Source organism: Megalops cyprinoides, chromosome 17, assembly GCF_013368585.1.
Source record: "Megalops cyprinoides isolate fMegCyp1 chromosome 17, fMegCyp1.pri, whole genome shotgun sequence".
Classification (NCBI taxonomy): Eukaryota; Metazoa; Chordata; class Actinopteri; order Elopiformes; family Megalopidae; genus Megalops; species Megalops cyprinoides.
The window spans coordinates 20,364,101-20,380,040 of NC_050599.1; the positions used below are offsets into that span (position 1 = coordinate 20,364,101).

At 41.5% G+C, this 15,940-nt stretch overlaps 2 protein-coding genes across 4 annotated transcripts in view; both read right to left on the bottom strand.

Annotated features, from left to right (window-relative positions):
* Window positions 1-37: 37 nt before the first annotated feature.
* On the bottom strand, window positions 38-1,639 carry LOC118792462 (histone H3.3A-like). The gene is made up of 3 exons (XM_036550317.1): window positions 1,635-1,639; window positions 721-874; window positions 38-382 (listed from the first exon to the last, which is right to left on the bottom strand). Exons 1-3 carry the CDS (start codon window positions 1,637-1,639, stop codon window positions 254-256), a joined length of 288 nt encoding a protein of 95 aa, XP_036406210.1. The 3' UTR covers window positions 38-253.
* Window positions 1,640-10,242: 8,603 nt separating this feature from the next.
* LOC118792485 (protein eva-1 homolog A) overlaps window positions 10,243-15,940 on the bottom strand; it is a 73,560-nt gene continuing 67,862 nt past the window's right edge. For all 3 annotated transcript variants that reach the window (XM_036550342.1, XM_036550340.1, XM_036550341.1), the window contains 2 exons: window positions 12,421-12,594; window positions 10,243-10,616 (listed from right to left, as the gene is read on the bottom strand). In XM_036550342.1, coding sequence (XP_036406235.1) covers window positions 10,243-10,616; window positions 12,421-12,594 — 548 coding nt within the window. The remainder of the gene's footprint in view (window positions 10,617-12,420; window positions 12,595-15,940) is intronic.

A 15,940-nucleotide genomic window follows, 5' to 3' on the forward strand; every position in this document is an offset into this window, starting at 1 on the left:
CTGGTAGTGTTTTAAAAAAGACAAACAAATAAATACAAATGAAACAATGGAACATCCGTTACATATGCAAATGTAAAACTATCTAACCACCCCGCCCCCCAGTTCCAACAACCCACTTTAAATGTAGCTAAATAAATATCAATGTCACATTCCATATGGAATAAATCCAACACTCATCACTACCAAGTGAGATGGAAGAGTATAGACTTTTTTTCCTCCATGTGAAAGACAGCTGCTCTGTGGCTGTGGGAGATCAGGCGCGCTCTCCGCGGATGCGACGGGCCAGTTGGATATCTTTGGGCATTATGGTGACACGTTTGGCGTGGATGGCACACAGATTGGTGTCTTCAAACAGGCCCACCAGATATGCCTCACTGGCTTCCTAAAAGACGCACACACACACACACACACACACACACACACAAACAGATAAGATGGTCAGCAATGGCTGCATGCTCCTTTCTCCCTTCCATGTTTCATTATTGTCAGCTTACAGCACTAGTGCCAATTGGCCCTGCATATGTCTGCAGCTTGCCACCCCAGCTCATGGCATGTTTGCAGGCCAGCATCAGTAACGCTAGCAGGCTGAGCTAACAAGTGTCAGCACAACAAAAATCAATGGAGAACAACCCAGAACCTGGACTTACCCCAGCTAGCTGGGTTCCAGCTCTACAGTGGAAAAAGTATATTAGTATACAGTATACACATTAGTATACTGACCTGCAGTGCACCAATAGCAGCCCCCTGAAAGCGTAGGTCAGTCTTGAAGTCCTGGGCAATCTCACGCACCAGGCGCTGGAAAGGCAGCTTACGGATCAGCAGCTCAGTGGACTTTTGGTAGCGCCTGATCTCACGCAGGGCGACAGTGCCAGGCCTGTATGTAAGAGAGACGAGGGGAAGGAAGTGGCGCAAGTTACATCAGCACAGCCAGCAGTCTTCAGGAACATCTCATTACTGCAGTGCCTTTACCCACAGCGAATTACATAGCTCATTTTTATACATTTGCTCTATATGCAGCTGGATACCAACTGGACCAATCCAGGTTAAGTACCTTGTTAACAAGTATAACAGTAATTGAACCAATACAGACAATACAGAGTACACACGGTTTATCTAAAAAAATACCAGTGCCAGTGAATGTACATAGCTTAAAAAGTAGTCTCAGGGGGAAAAAAAGTATTAATATCATTATATCAAGATGAGACTGGCATATCTGTCTGAGTCAAAAAGTGAAGGGAACACTCTAATTTGGTGAAAATTACTCAAATGGAAAAGGGAATATTAGAGAGGTTCTTTTTGTGATTCATGACTTAAAGCTTAATATCTGAATTGCATTAAGCCTGCATTATGTAGTCACTTGAAACTTATGTAGTCACTTAGCTGAAATCCTTATCAAGGGCAAGGGACATAATGACACTTAGATTTTACTTTTTGCATTTATGTGGCTGGATTTACTGAATCATTACATTAGTTTCTAGACACTCTTATCAAGAGTGACTTACATAGTTACAACTTACAACTTTTTACACGATATGCATTTATACAGTTGGGTCTTCACTGAAGAATTGTTGGGCTATGAACCATGTCCAAGCATGTGCAGCAGTGCCCCATATGTAATCGCACCAGCAACTGGCCCCATGGCCTCGGCAACAACTTAAGGTTACAAGCCTTACTCCTTACCACTGCGCAATACTGCTGCCCAGACATTCAAGTTCAATTGTTTGTTTGATGGTTTAAAGGATAGAGACCCTGTTGGGAATCAATCCCATTCTGCTCTCATGTATCTAGTCTAATGTACGCACTGTCAGGGCTTTAAGAGAATGCACCCTGACAAATTACCATTAACAGTTCTGGCATCCTTCTCCTATTCCTGTCAAGTTACCCTTAAGCTTAGATTTTTAAATGTGTGTGAGATTTGGATCTGGGCCTTGCAATCTAATTGTCAAACTAAAGATTTTGGTGAGTAATCACAGTGATATGAAGAGAACTAACAGAATTACCTAATTCATTTAGGCTGGATAGTATTACAGAACATATGATGTAACGGTAAAATCACTGGTTGCTACATCTGAGGGTAGTGGGTTTAAACCTATGATGGAGCACTGCTACTGTATATTGGCATAAGGTGCTTCAGCTCAGTTTCTCCTATTGAAATTCAGCGGTATGAATGGGTTATGGCAGGTACGCGCCTGTAGCGGTGGGGCTTCTTCACCCCGCCTGTAGAGGGGGCACTCTTACGGGCAGCTTTGGTGGCCAGCTGCTTCCTGGGTGCCTTCCCACCAGTCGACTTACGGGCAGTCTGCTTGGTACGTGCCATGGTCCTTCACACTGGGGAGACAACATTCCAATCATCTCATTTCATGCAACACCATGTTCACATATACATATAAAGATTTTATAGAGATATATAACATATATTCACATAAAGATTTTTTTTACTCTTAAGAGGTAAAACTCCATGGAGTGTTTGCACCCAAAACAATGTTTTTCTTACAGTGCACACAGGAAAACGTATTTGCCCAAAGCGGATATTTGTTAGGACAAGAATAAATGTGTTTTGAGAGTATACAGCATGCAGGTTTTCAGTCCAGCACCTGAGAAAACAGGTCGTGTGTATGTTGCCTTTGAATTGCTCTCCAGCGGCCGTTCTGAAACTGCAGTGCGGCCCTGCTGTGTATCCAAACCTGATTAATTGCTCTAGAAGCATGTGATTAAACATTTAGTGATCACAGAGTAAACAGGATGTTCAAAGAGTAAGACACTATAATTGAAGGTGTAGAATATTTATTGAGTTGCACCACAATAACATCAGAGCACTATAAATGGTAAATTAAAGGGTAGTTTATGATCTAGGGGTCTGTCTGAAAAACACATGCATAGAGAACAAAACACCTTTTAGTTAAAAGATCCTACGGACACTAGCACACACCAGGTGAACACCCCTTACAATGTAGATTTCTGATTTATTTCATTATGATTCATACTGTTAATAGAGTTGGTGCTATCATAAGAGGGTACCTTGTTTCATGGGGTGAAATATTCATTTGAAAAAATATGTTTTCTCTGACAAATAACACAAGATGAAGAGCAGGAACAGAAGTACCACTAATCAGCAACGCAATTAAAAAAATAAGAATAAAATGAGCAAGAAACACATAGTTTTGATGCAATACAATCAACCTGTTAGTGATCTTTCAGTCGAGTCACTGTGATTGTTTCCTTACCTAGTCTCATGTTTTGCAGGAAATTTCACCAAATTAAGTGAACCACTCTATTTCTTTATTTTAATATTACATCTAACAAAAATGTAAATACAGCCAGGTAGCTATCTACTGTGGACCTGCATCGTTCCTCTTCCACAGCTGTCCCTCTGGTTCCTGCTATTGTGGTTGTGCAGGAATTAACTCACCTGAGGCAGCTGTTGACTGTTGGCATAGTGTGTTGCTGAAATGTCGTTAGCTATTGTTAGTATTACTTAGAAGCTTGTTTTCTGAAACCTAATACTGAACATGATTCTGCCAAAAATGGTCTGATTTTCTGGAAGTTCAATCACTGCATGTAGGTGCTCTCAAGGGCTTATGGGTAACAAGCACCTGACACACTACTGTACTACCGTTAAGCACCGTTAAGCCTACATATACTTTAAGCAAGCATATGCCAAGTTTCAACTTGTATTAACATTTGAAATGGCTAGAATTGTACTGTGCTACAGATTCTATAATGACAGTAAGGTATATAGCTGGCTAATCAGCTATACCCGTATTGACCCTAGGGTGGCACCAAAACCAATTTATGTTGTCTGTTCTACAACCTTACATTTTTGTATGAATTATGTGGCTGGATAATCGTACACAAAGGCATTTATGTAATTTTTATGTTTATCCACTTATGTCGTAGCGTTCAACATCGCAGGACAAGGCTTTTGGCTGATTTATGTTTCACAGCTGGCCAATATGACACAAATGTATATTTATAACAAATTATAAGAAATTCTCCTGCACCCTTACAGCAAACTACACAACATAAAAACAAAAGTATTGCTTATTTAAATTTTTATGATGATTATGATTAACTGGCAAAGCAACACCTGAGTCAAACAGATAAAACCTTTTACGAGTGCATATCAGTTTAAGTTGAGATTCTTTAAGAAAATGAGAGGACGTTCATGGCTAGGTTTAATGCTTCAGGTATTCAAGCATGTCAAGGGGAAATGATAATCCAGGTGGTCTGAATTCAATTTATCAATTTTAAATAAAAACACCCACAAAATGAACACATGTCCTGATTCTGGCCACCACGTCCCACCTGATCACACATGCCAATGACAACATAAGTACATTCTAGCGGTAACGTTACAATACTGAAATGGGCACTATCGTTATTTATAGCAGTAACAACAACAAAAATATCGAATAACCAACTCTGTGCCAACTCCGTACGCCCACTCTACGAACACTGTAGAGAAAAAAAGCGCATCGCTGTAACCTCAGAGAACATGAAAGGAGCACTGTTCTTTGAACCGCAATTCTAATTAACTGCACGTATTTATGTAGTGAAAACTTGAGATTTGCAATATCGTCTTCTAGTAGATCAAGTCCTGTAAACCATGAATGAGCATGAGTGCTCTTGAGTTTCTGAGTGCAATTATTTTTGTCCCAGTAATCTGGTAATTGGTCATACGAATTCTACACCGGTTTTTGCACGATTACATCACGTCCGACATTAACTTCAAAGGAATTAAAAACGATAGTTTATTTTTGCATTAGCCATCATGAAAATAACTGTAATAGACTCAAATGACGGCATTGTCACGTGAGCAACAACAAAGTGAAAAGCATGTATTGGAAATTACTCTGAAATCAAAATAAATAACATACACCGTCAAGGTAATAAAGACAAATAATCACATACATGAAAATACCGCAATTTCATTTACATCACATGAGGAATGCGAACTCATGCCACATATCAACATCCAGCCAGTTAGCAGGGATTCCAAAAGACGGTGGCAGTGTAGATGCGATAAGACAAAATGGTGAATGTCTTGCATTACGTAGTGTAGCAGACATCAGACCGATAAGACCAGCAATATCCCACATAACATTTTGTTTTGTATTTCACAGCAGTGTGTTCCAGCCGATGCTCTGGTACATTTTAACTGAACTGTTTGCGTCACGAAGTCAACACAACCATGTAAAACAACCATGCAATTTCTGACAGGAAAGAAAAATCACATAAAGGAGCCAGTGCTGCTATAACGTTACTGCATTCAGTCTTTTAGGTGCATTTAGCTTGCCTTTCCGAAAACGTATCTTGCCTGAAACTTCGTTCAGCTGTATACCTGACCATTAGAAATGACATCTACAGCACGCTGCCGTGCTTGCTCTAATTCTGCATTGCAAGGTGTCGTTGAATTCGCGCTGCTTATTCTTTTTCTGTAAAACTTACCTTTATCAAGCTTCTCAGCAAAGCACTATTTGAAGAGCTTTGGTAACAGACACAATTGAAAGATGGCTGCCAGAGGGTTACCCCACTAACCTCCGCTAACGCAGCCAATCACACTTAAACAGAGAAGACTCTCCTTACAACTCTGTATACAAACATCAAAGGCGTGCAGGGCAGCCCGGCGCAGGATAGAATGCGACTTTCATAGAATCCTTTATCGCACAATTACGCATTCAGCAGCCATGTTACCAAGTCAGGTGAGGCGAACTAATAAAAACTGTGACATCTTAACAACTGTACGTGTGCAGAATAATCCCCTTAGTCACGAACTAAGAAGTCAGCATTAGAAGTTATTGGTCAATACAACAAACCTTGATCAGTAATAACATGTGTTTATAGATTATTTGCCCTTGGAAAATCAGGAGAAGTGAGCTTGAAAGTTGAACTATAAAGTATTTCTGCTCTTGCAAATTCAGGTGTTTTTAGAAAGATTTCTGGCTATAGTGTCCACAATGTTTTAGTCTCTTAGGTCAAACTAAATTTGTACTATGCAAGTAGATCTTTCACGTTATTCAAAGAAGTCTTCAGACATATAACAACCTTAAACCTAAGCAAAACTAAGACCAAAAAAAAAGGACTAAATCAGACTCTGCTACAAGAAGTATGTGATTTATCTGTACCGAAGCCTTGGTAATCTACAGGACCTTGCTCTGACCTTTGCTTGATGCAAAAATACAGGCTGCTGCACCTGTTCTCCGGGACCAGCATTCATAAGGTTCCCTGGGTGTTTTACCTGATATTGTAACCTTAGTAGCCTCTCACACCTGCTGCTTACCAGTAAGGCCCTTCCATGAATTAAGCCAGTGTACTAATACAGGAAAAGATGTGTTGTATTATGAAAATAAAGAGTGTTGCCTATGGTGTTAAAAACTGTAAGTAACCAATATTTTGGATTCTTATTAAATAATATGGGCAAATGCACATGTGTTTCCTTCCTAACAACTTAATTTTGATAAATAAGATACTTCTACAACAACACACATACATAATAGCAAACCAAAATCAAAACTACTTGAACCAGGACAACAGTGGAGCTGTAGGTAACAAAAAACATTGCACTGACATACCAAGCGGCAACTGATATGTAGTGCAACAACATCTGTTGCTTCGCTTTGAGTGTTGTAATTTCCCGTGGTCTATAAGGAAACTCTGTGTGCAAAACTGGGGCACTGATTTGTTCAGAGGTCTGCAGTTCAAAATCGTCCATCTTCCTTGGCTCGCAGGGGAAAGAACAAAGACCTCTTAAACTAAACAGAAACCCCACGGGGTTTCCTGAGATGCACTGAGAGACGGTAGTTAAAATGGTCAGGGGGTAATGTCAGGAAACGCTCCAGTCTGAGAAACTGGCACAGGACTGCACTGACAGAGAATGAGTAAAAACTCAATAAATACCTCAGGGACCTCAGGAAAACGTCTGTGTGAATAGGGCTTTAGACAGGATGCCAAATTGTATTTTCTGTGTATGGCTCTTACATAACCACGGTGTAGGTCCAGTTCTTACCAGCAGAGGGCATTCTATAATCCTTCTGCCAAAAATCAGAGGCATGTAATGCAAAGCCTTAACTGATGACTGATGTGACAATGATGCAGGTGCAGTGTGTGCGTTTACAGCTGCCGCAGCTTCACACTACTAATTTTATAGCTCATAGAAGTGTTTGTGTATTACATGGGGCTAATGGCTGTAACAGACAGGACTTTTACATAGCATTGGCTAGAATGGTGAGATTCTTCGGTATGGCTCAGCTGGGGACTAAGGCTGTGGGGGAAAATGCTGACACTCAAGCACACAGACATGAAAGCTGACAGCTCAAAAACACTGCAACATGGCTTCAAAATGGCTGTGAGCACAAATTGGACAGATTGGGACAGATGGTTTTGTGGGTCAAGTATTTCTATTTATCAGTATTTTGGCTGTTTAACTGTCATTACTTAGTTATCTTTCTGCTACAATGTTCAATGGATTCACAGTGGTCATTAAAGATTCTGTGGCTTTTAATGCAAAAACCTTACTGTCCTGTTCAAACAGTCAGTCTGGCTGACATATCTCCCAAAGATAATTGCCTCATTAAAAATCCTTACAGGAAACAATAATGGCAGAGTTCCCCCAGCTCCGTTCACCACTGAGAAACACCAGCAGCTTCAAGATGTTCAAGTCATAAATCCTGAACTGCTTTCACTTGACCTCCATTAGCTACTTTAATTTTTTTAAAAAGAAAAACAAAAAGGAAATTGAACAAAGGGAATCATTTCAGAGAGAAGGCCGCCACACTGTAAACTCATAATAAAAATAAGCAGGACAAGCTGTCGTAGTGCCCCGACTTGGCCATCCTTTACATCCGTTGGAAGTTCTTCCAGGAGTCTGGCACGCTTGACTGATTTCCCAGAATGCTAGACAGTGGACTGAGTGGACCGTCGTGCGCGGGCGTAATGGCATGTGTGTGTGTGGGTACCTGTATGCCTCTGGGCTAGTCTTCCTCATTCTGCAGGCAAGTTCAAGAGCAACAACATTTCTATTTCTTAGCTGGAATTTATTTGTGTCTTTTGGCTGAGGTGTTAAAGGGACTCACTGTGTCATTAAAGACGCTGTAGCGCTAAATGCAAGGACTAAAGATGTTAATCCAATGTCCTAGCAGAACTGAAAATTTGTCAGTTTTTCTTTTTATGTGGAAATCTTTGGAAAACTGCCACCCATTCAAATTAGCCAATTAAAAATCCTCACCTCTCCACTGTAACATATCTGTGGCGGTTCTGACACCACATGGCTGCCATCATAGCACCCAACTGCACTGAGGTCAGTTTTCCCACAGCACTGTAAAATGTGTCTGGAAATCTGTGGAAGGGAGACGCTACGCTACATACATACACATGCATATGTGTTGATGACTATAGAAAACAAAATCTAATAAATGAAGTCCTTTTCTGTTTTTGAACAATTTATTTCAAGCACAGATGTCATATTTGGTCTCATTTACCAGCCTTTGGCATATCTTACATCCCACTCCATTTTTAAACACAAGCCTTTTCAGTTAAATTGAAATGCTGGAGGTCTGCAACTGTGAGAATTCTGTTAAATTTGTCACAATATAACATGTCTCCCCATCTCATCGCTGCAGTAGAGAAAATTACAAACTCATGGCTGCTAGAGTCAAATACAGCAAAGAAAACTGCAAAAGGAACTACAGGGTTTTTAACAGCTTACCTTCAGAAAAAACACATAGCTCGAGGCAATTTCTGTAGTAGTGAATTTATTGCTATCCCTTTCTTTCTAACATTTTCAACCTTTTTCTTTGTGTTCAATTCATTCCGTTTGCTGAGGGTCACTGAATTAAAGAGCTGGGCTAAACTGCTTTTCAGTTTGCTTATCTGCATGACATATGTCATATGAAATAGGAAGACTGCAAGCAGAAAGAGCTGCCCAGACTCAAACCCTGGTCTCTGGCATGGCATGGAACACAAGCTTCACACCAGACCGACAGAAAAAGTTTCCATGTTGCTGCCATGGACACTTACGGATGGGCGAGTAATCATCCCGCCTCCTGTGGCAAAACAAATATGCCCTTGCACACCTTAGGTGACGACTAAAAGGTCAGGAATGACAATGACAACGGCTTGCGGTGACACCACCCTTACTTCGACCCTCTGAGAGAAGAGCAGCCGTTTTACGTTTCTTTGAGGTACCGCTGGGCGAGAGAAATGTCAAAGAGAAATGGTGGAATGACAAATCGATACTAGGCATCGTTTGTGGAAGGAACTGCCCGGCTATGCTACTCTCCTGGCTTATGCCCTGACCTCACACCAGTTGTAGCGAAACCAAATTTGGGGTAGTACAGTACGAGTGCATGTTAAACGAATGCACTTTCGCTTTCAAAGAAATCCAATAAGCTGGGTAAGGCACACCACTGTGCGTGTTCCAAAAAAATGACATGATTAATTAGCCTCTTTGAGGTTCTTTTCCATATGTTTTTTTTAAATGCTGACACAACTCAAGCAATGTAATGATCCCCTTCTTAGGAAAAAAAAACACAAATGTTCATACAATGAAACACTAGGATTCCATCCCTGAGGTGCCAGACAAAGCTTTGCCACTGTATAAAAATATTTCATAACAAAAAAAAAACAACAATAAAACTATTAAATATTAAAATAGATTTTATAAGGGCTGAGATGAATTTCAAACATTTTTGGTTCAAAGTTTGGCAAGCAGTCTTGTTCATGGTCATCCTATAAATGGTCCTTTAAAATCGATTGTTCCCGTCGATCTTCCACAGACAGTCTGTATATGGGTATCTGTCTTCAGTCTCTATGAATTGTCCGTTTTGAAATACTGGATCAAAGCACTGGTGGGCAAGAACATCCACTGTCATTGTGAGTGGCCCCACACTTACCCATCCTTTCCAAGGTCATTGTTAACAGGCAGTCCTTACGTCTCCTTCAGAATTGGACCAATAGCTATGGCGGAAAGATCCCGCAGGCCTCCACTTCATTAGGAATCAAAGATAAGGGGGCGTGGCCTTGTGCCGCGAGCACGCCCCTCCTCCACCTCCAAAGCTGCAGTTTCTAGGCCAAGCTTCACATGCTGAAGAGCTTATTCTCACTGCAAAAGGTGCCGGGGCGCTCCGCGGCGGGACCGGAGGCCGTCCGATAGGCGGGTCTGGGGCGAACGACGCCCTTGCGGGCTAGGGCCGCCCCCCGGTAGACCCCCCCCCTCCCCCTTCGCCCCCCCTCCTCCGGGAGGGCCTAGTAGTAGCGGTTGAGGCTGCGCGTCCCGGGAATGTCGGGCTGCCCGTTCATCCAGATCTCGCGGATGATCCTCTCGCGCTCCTCCAGCCGCTGGGCCCGCTCCAGCTCCTCGGCCGACGTGAAGACGTTGGTGTGGAGCGTCCGCTCGAAGCGGCGGTGCCGGCGGGCCGACAGGTCCGAGGTGGTGTCCCAGTCCGAGTCGCTGTCGCTGCTGTCGCTGGCGCTCTCGGCCGCCGCGCGCGCCCGCTTCCGGGGCGGCCGCGCCTGGCAGTCCGTGCGGCAGGAGATCTGCACCACGAGGGCGAAGAGCGTGAGGAAGAGGCCCAGGCACACGCCGCACACGAAGAACAGGGCCGCACGCTCCGGGTGCTCTGAAACGGAGAGAGGGAGGTCACTGTCAGCACAGAAGGTGTTAAAGTACAGCAAAATACCATACACCATCCAAAACATAGTAAATACTACTATCATATGTCAAAATTGATGTATATATTTCAACATATACAATTTATTACCACATTTCATATTTGTTATTTTTTTACAAATATCATCTACTATATCCTACCATTTATGCATGAAATCGCATACATGATTATATGGACCGAATGATAAGTTCATGACCTAATGTTAAATTACATTTAATAACTTACATTTAATTATATATAATTAATAATTACATAAATTCAATCTTTGTTGAAAGGGGAAACAAATGTAATCTACGCAACATTTACAAAATCCCATTGCATTCACTGGACTAAATGGTGAATGGGGATGTTATATTTGTGGCGGCAACAATTTAAGTTCTGTTTAATTTGTTCTTTTTTCTAACCTTTCCAGTGGAAAGTCTATGAAGTCTGCAAATAGACACGGATAAGTCCTGGTAAGAGGCTAGCCCGGCAGTGCTTCACAACGGCTCAGCGCGTTCTTGCGCACTGAGGTAAGGGTTAAAAAAAAGTCTGCGTATCCCCAAATAAATACTCGCTAATTAAACCAAGGAACAGACAATAGTGACTAAATCACTGCACAAGATATGCCAGGCTGATGCAGCGCACATGCACGGCACACAAAGCCCGAGGGTTGGGCTTCCCTGAGGTAATCTCAGGCCAGATCTTTTTAGCAATTGTGCGTGTGTGTGTTTTCCTTCTTCCTTTATTGCCAGGGCTTGCAGGCAGAACTGGCCTTGCTCAGGGTCCTAAGATGTGTGTTTATCTTATGTCAAGCTGGGAGGTAAATGAACAGGAAGCGAGTCCAACCCTCTGTTTTAGCAGCTGCCTGGCACAGGTGACAGGGGGAAACTGATCCGTCTCCCACATCGCGTTTCCACCAGGTCATTTGCATAAGTGCTATTTATTTAACATATTCAACAAATCTTTGTTGACTCTTTGGGCAATTCCATATGTAGGCAGAATCCTACGGCAGTGTACACTAAAATTCAGGAAACAAACTAATCATTTGTACTAATAAAACATGCATAAAACAATAAAGACATCATAAATATAAAGTGTAGAATACAGATATTAGACATTACACAATAAATATGAAATACAGGATAAATAAGCTTCAACACTCATTACAAGAATCATTAAAGAAGTATTCCACCTAAATACAACACAGTTTGGTTAAAAAAGTAGATACTACTAGTGTCACTGAATACATTAAAGGTAAATAGTGAAATATTAAGTTAGATAAAATGACATTCTTTGTGCACTACCAACCTTCAGTATAGGTTACTAATTACCTCTGACTCACCTTACTGTGACTGGAAAGGGTTTATAAATGAAAGTCTGTTGCAAGTGGTTAATGAAATTTGTAAATCAAAAAGAACTGTTGGAGGGGAGGACTTCCTGAATTCCTGATACAGAGGGTGTGTGCTATTTTTACAAATGCATTGGTATTTGGTATTCATATAGTTCCTCATCATCTAACTGGTCAGATTTGATTGTTTTTTTTTATCATTTGCCTTGTTGTGAAATTTCAGTTTCCTTCAGACTGTTTCCTTTTGTAATGTGCAAAAAGCCATAACATTTATTGGTTAGGTAGGGCAGCATAGCTGGACCCTTGATCCAAACCTTCACCATTCACTGACCACAGTGTTAATGAGGCCATCTCAGCGTACAATAAAGTAATCCCGGGCTCTTTCAGCTACAGGGCAGAGAGGATCATGGTCTAGGTGTGTACCTGCTATGAAGGTGTAGGCCGCCAGGGCGTTGCTGATGAGAGCCATATCAGGGCTGACAGCCTTGGCGTCTATGGTGGGGGTCAGGGTCCCGGGCATCGCCTCGCCGATGCCGTCCCGAGAGGTCTTGTGTCCCGTGGAGAACGTGCCAGACTCCCTCCCTCGCTTCTTCTTCCCTGTAAACCCCCCGGAAAACAGAGACGTAGGTGACGGGATCACAATCATGTAGTTCTATCACCGCATCTGCACAGTGTAGGCCACTGAGATGCAAATGCATATGAAGCAGCGAGCTGACTGCAGCATATATACAGCTCTTTTCAAAATGACCTTTCGGACACGACTTTAATGCCATTCATTTGAATTAATTTTTTTCCTTTGTAGTTTTGTCCTTTGCATACATATACAAGTGTGCAGATTTGTGAGTAGCTCATACAAATGCATGCTGCAAATAAGCACATTTTAGTTACTGGCTCTTAGCTCGTAGCACCCCACCATCTGACAGTTCCCCTTGCAGTTGATCCTAAAAGGTTGCAGATGGGCAACCACTGTAATTGGCAGCGAGAATGTAAAATATGCATTTACGGTCAAATTACGAGGGAAATGTTTGTAAGTAACGCCTCCGCAAAAACAAAACAGCTCAACCAGACAGCTTGTAAACACAGGATACACCCTCTAAGAAATTGACATGAATTAAAGTAGTCAACCTGAAAACTGTAATGAGGCCAGTTAGCTAAGTATGACCTGTGGCACGCACAGTATGGAAATTGACTCTAATTTTAAGACGTGTGATGTGGATTCCGTCTAATTGAGTTTAAACATGGCGGCGTTGACCGAGGAGGTAAGCGTTACCATCTGGGCGCATTGCTGTTTTTATGTACATTTCATATGCAAATCAGACTTTGATCCTAGTACATAGCAACCAGGATAGTTCTAATCCATTTCTATAGGAAGCGCTTGCCCATGAATCTGACCAAAATCTCTCACTTTCACATTCAGACAAAGGGACACAACCTTTCCTTTTACCTACAGCGTTTCTGTAATTGCCTGTAGTCAGGTCTACAAATCTATAATATTCACCTGTACTACAGATGTGTGGAACCACAGATCCTACTGGGGGCTGAGGGTGAACAAATAAAGTACATTTTTGGCTTTAGTTCTGAGGCGGTACAGTATTTGAGGAAAAACACAGAGGTGGCAGCAGGTTTGGCAAGATGGAACCTCGTACTCTGCCTTTTTTAGCGATGCCATCTGACATTGCACTGAGACAAACATTGTGGACTCTGCCACCATGGTTGCTCTGATTGGTGTGTCTCGTGTGGCCTTCTCTTTCACCTCTGGTGCAGCACGTGAACGACAATGTAAAACTAGGGGGTGTTCAGGAGAGCAGAGCTCAGCGTGAGCACTATGTGACTTACTGATCAATACGTATTATAATTAGTAGGACAGTTTACTGCCTATTAGTATGTATCCATATAATCAGAGAGTAGAACAGTACAAAATGTATATCTGCATGTATTTTGGAGGCTACTCAACAAAAAGAAGAGAAAAGTCACAGCATGTGTAATTTACTAGACCAGCCAGTCTTTTGTGTAAGAGTGGAAAGGGAGACCACACAGTAAATGGCCTTTAATTAAAACATCAGCCAAATAAAATACAGACAATGGTTATGTACTATACTGTAAGAGTGAGCTTGCGAGTGATGGATTTTCCCCAGAACATTTGGTAATGTCTAACCATGTGCACGCAGTGTGGATGTCTGTAGCTAGTACGGGAGGAATTCAAAGAGGCCTTCGGGGCAGGATTTGTGGACGATTCCCCCATCCCTGCGTTCCTTTCATCCCCTAAAAACGCCAGCGCCCTCCAGTCGGTCTGCCACTCATAAATCCTGAACTGCTTTCATTTAACCTCCATTAAGTTTTTTTTTTTTAATACAAAAGAAAAACAAAAAGGAAATTGAACAAAGGAGATCATTTCAGAGAGAAGGCCGCCACACACTGTAAACACATAATAAAAAATAAGCAGGACGAGCTGTCATAGCGCTCCGACTTCGCCGTCCTTTTCATCCATTGGAAGTTTTTCCAGGACTCTGGCAGGCTTGACTGAAAGCTCCTTTTCCCAGAATGCTAGACAGTGGACTGAGTGGACTGTCGTGCGCGGGCGTAATGGCATGTGTGTGTGGGGACCCGTCTGCCTCTCAGAAAAAGGTAGAGCTATCCCTCCAGGGCCCGTCTTCCTTATTGTGCAGGCGAGTTGAAGAGCCTCAGCTACAATGTTACTGTTTCCTGATTCCTTAATGCCCCCCTTTCTCCATCATGGTTCAGCTGTTGAGTCTGCAGTTTTGGACGGCCTTGTAATTAGCGCTCTGGCCCTCTGCCACCCCCGCTTTCAAAAGCTTCTTTGTTTCAATTTGGTCCTTCCAGAGGTGCTCTCTTTTCTTTTCTCTGAATTTGTTGCAGATAATATATAACATATAACATAAATAACATCAATCAGCATTCTGGGCAGTTCATTTTTTGCCTGTTTTTCACCCTGATTGTTACATTTTCCTCTCAGTAAAAAAAAAAAAAGCTGGAATCTTTTACCATTCTGGTGATGTTTTTGTAGTGACTGTAGTTGCTGTATTGATGAAGCTACAAATACAGACACTCAAATGGGCAAAGACTGACACTCAATTGATTCTAACCACACTACACGGCACTTGATCTCTAACTTTGAGTGATGAATTTAACCATGTATCTGTTTTTGCTTTTTCACACAATAGGGGTCTGAAAGTCATTGTACATTTTGGTTGTACTGAACAGAAGCCAAAAGGTTGGATTACGCTCTTTGACCATCACTCTAATAGAGAAAAGGTTGGCTGTAAAAGTCAGTTTGCAAAACAACATTTTTCTGTCTAGCATGTTACCTACAAAAACATACAGGGATGGCTATTTCTGGTCATTCTTTTCTGAAAATAAAAAGGGTATGTTTTTTGGACCGTTTTGCTTAAAATCATCTCCAGCCTAAGATTTAGAGAACAGGAACAGATAATCCTTCTGGGCTTGTGCAAGCCAACAGAACGTGACTTCGGGTTTGTCTTAAACTAATTAACACAATGATGTCAATCGATACATTTATGGAGGCGTATCATCAAATTAAATGCAACTGTTGCTGTAAACATCATCATATATATAATTATGAATATGCTTACGATGGTGATTATGACAGTTATTTCGAGTACTAAACCATGATAAAGTCGTAATGACTTTCATAGTGGTGCAACTGGATTCCCTTATGGAGAAATATAAAAATATGCCAAAAAATAAAAGTATTAAAGTATAAAATTCACACACATATCATAACACATATTAGCATAAGCGGCATATATTACAAATGCATCCATTACAGCTATTTCAATTTATGAAACCTTTGGGTTTGAGTGTAGAATTCATTCAATATTTTTTGTAACATCAATATGTATTTGCATATAAAAGGGTTTACATCAGTGTTTACATTTCACAATGAATGGCATTTAATATGATA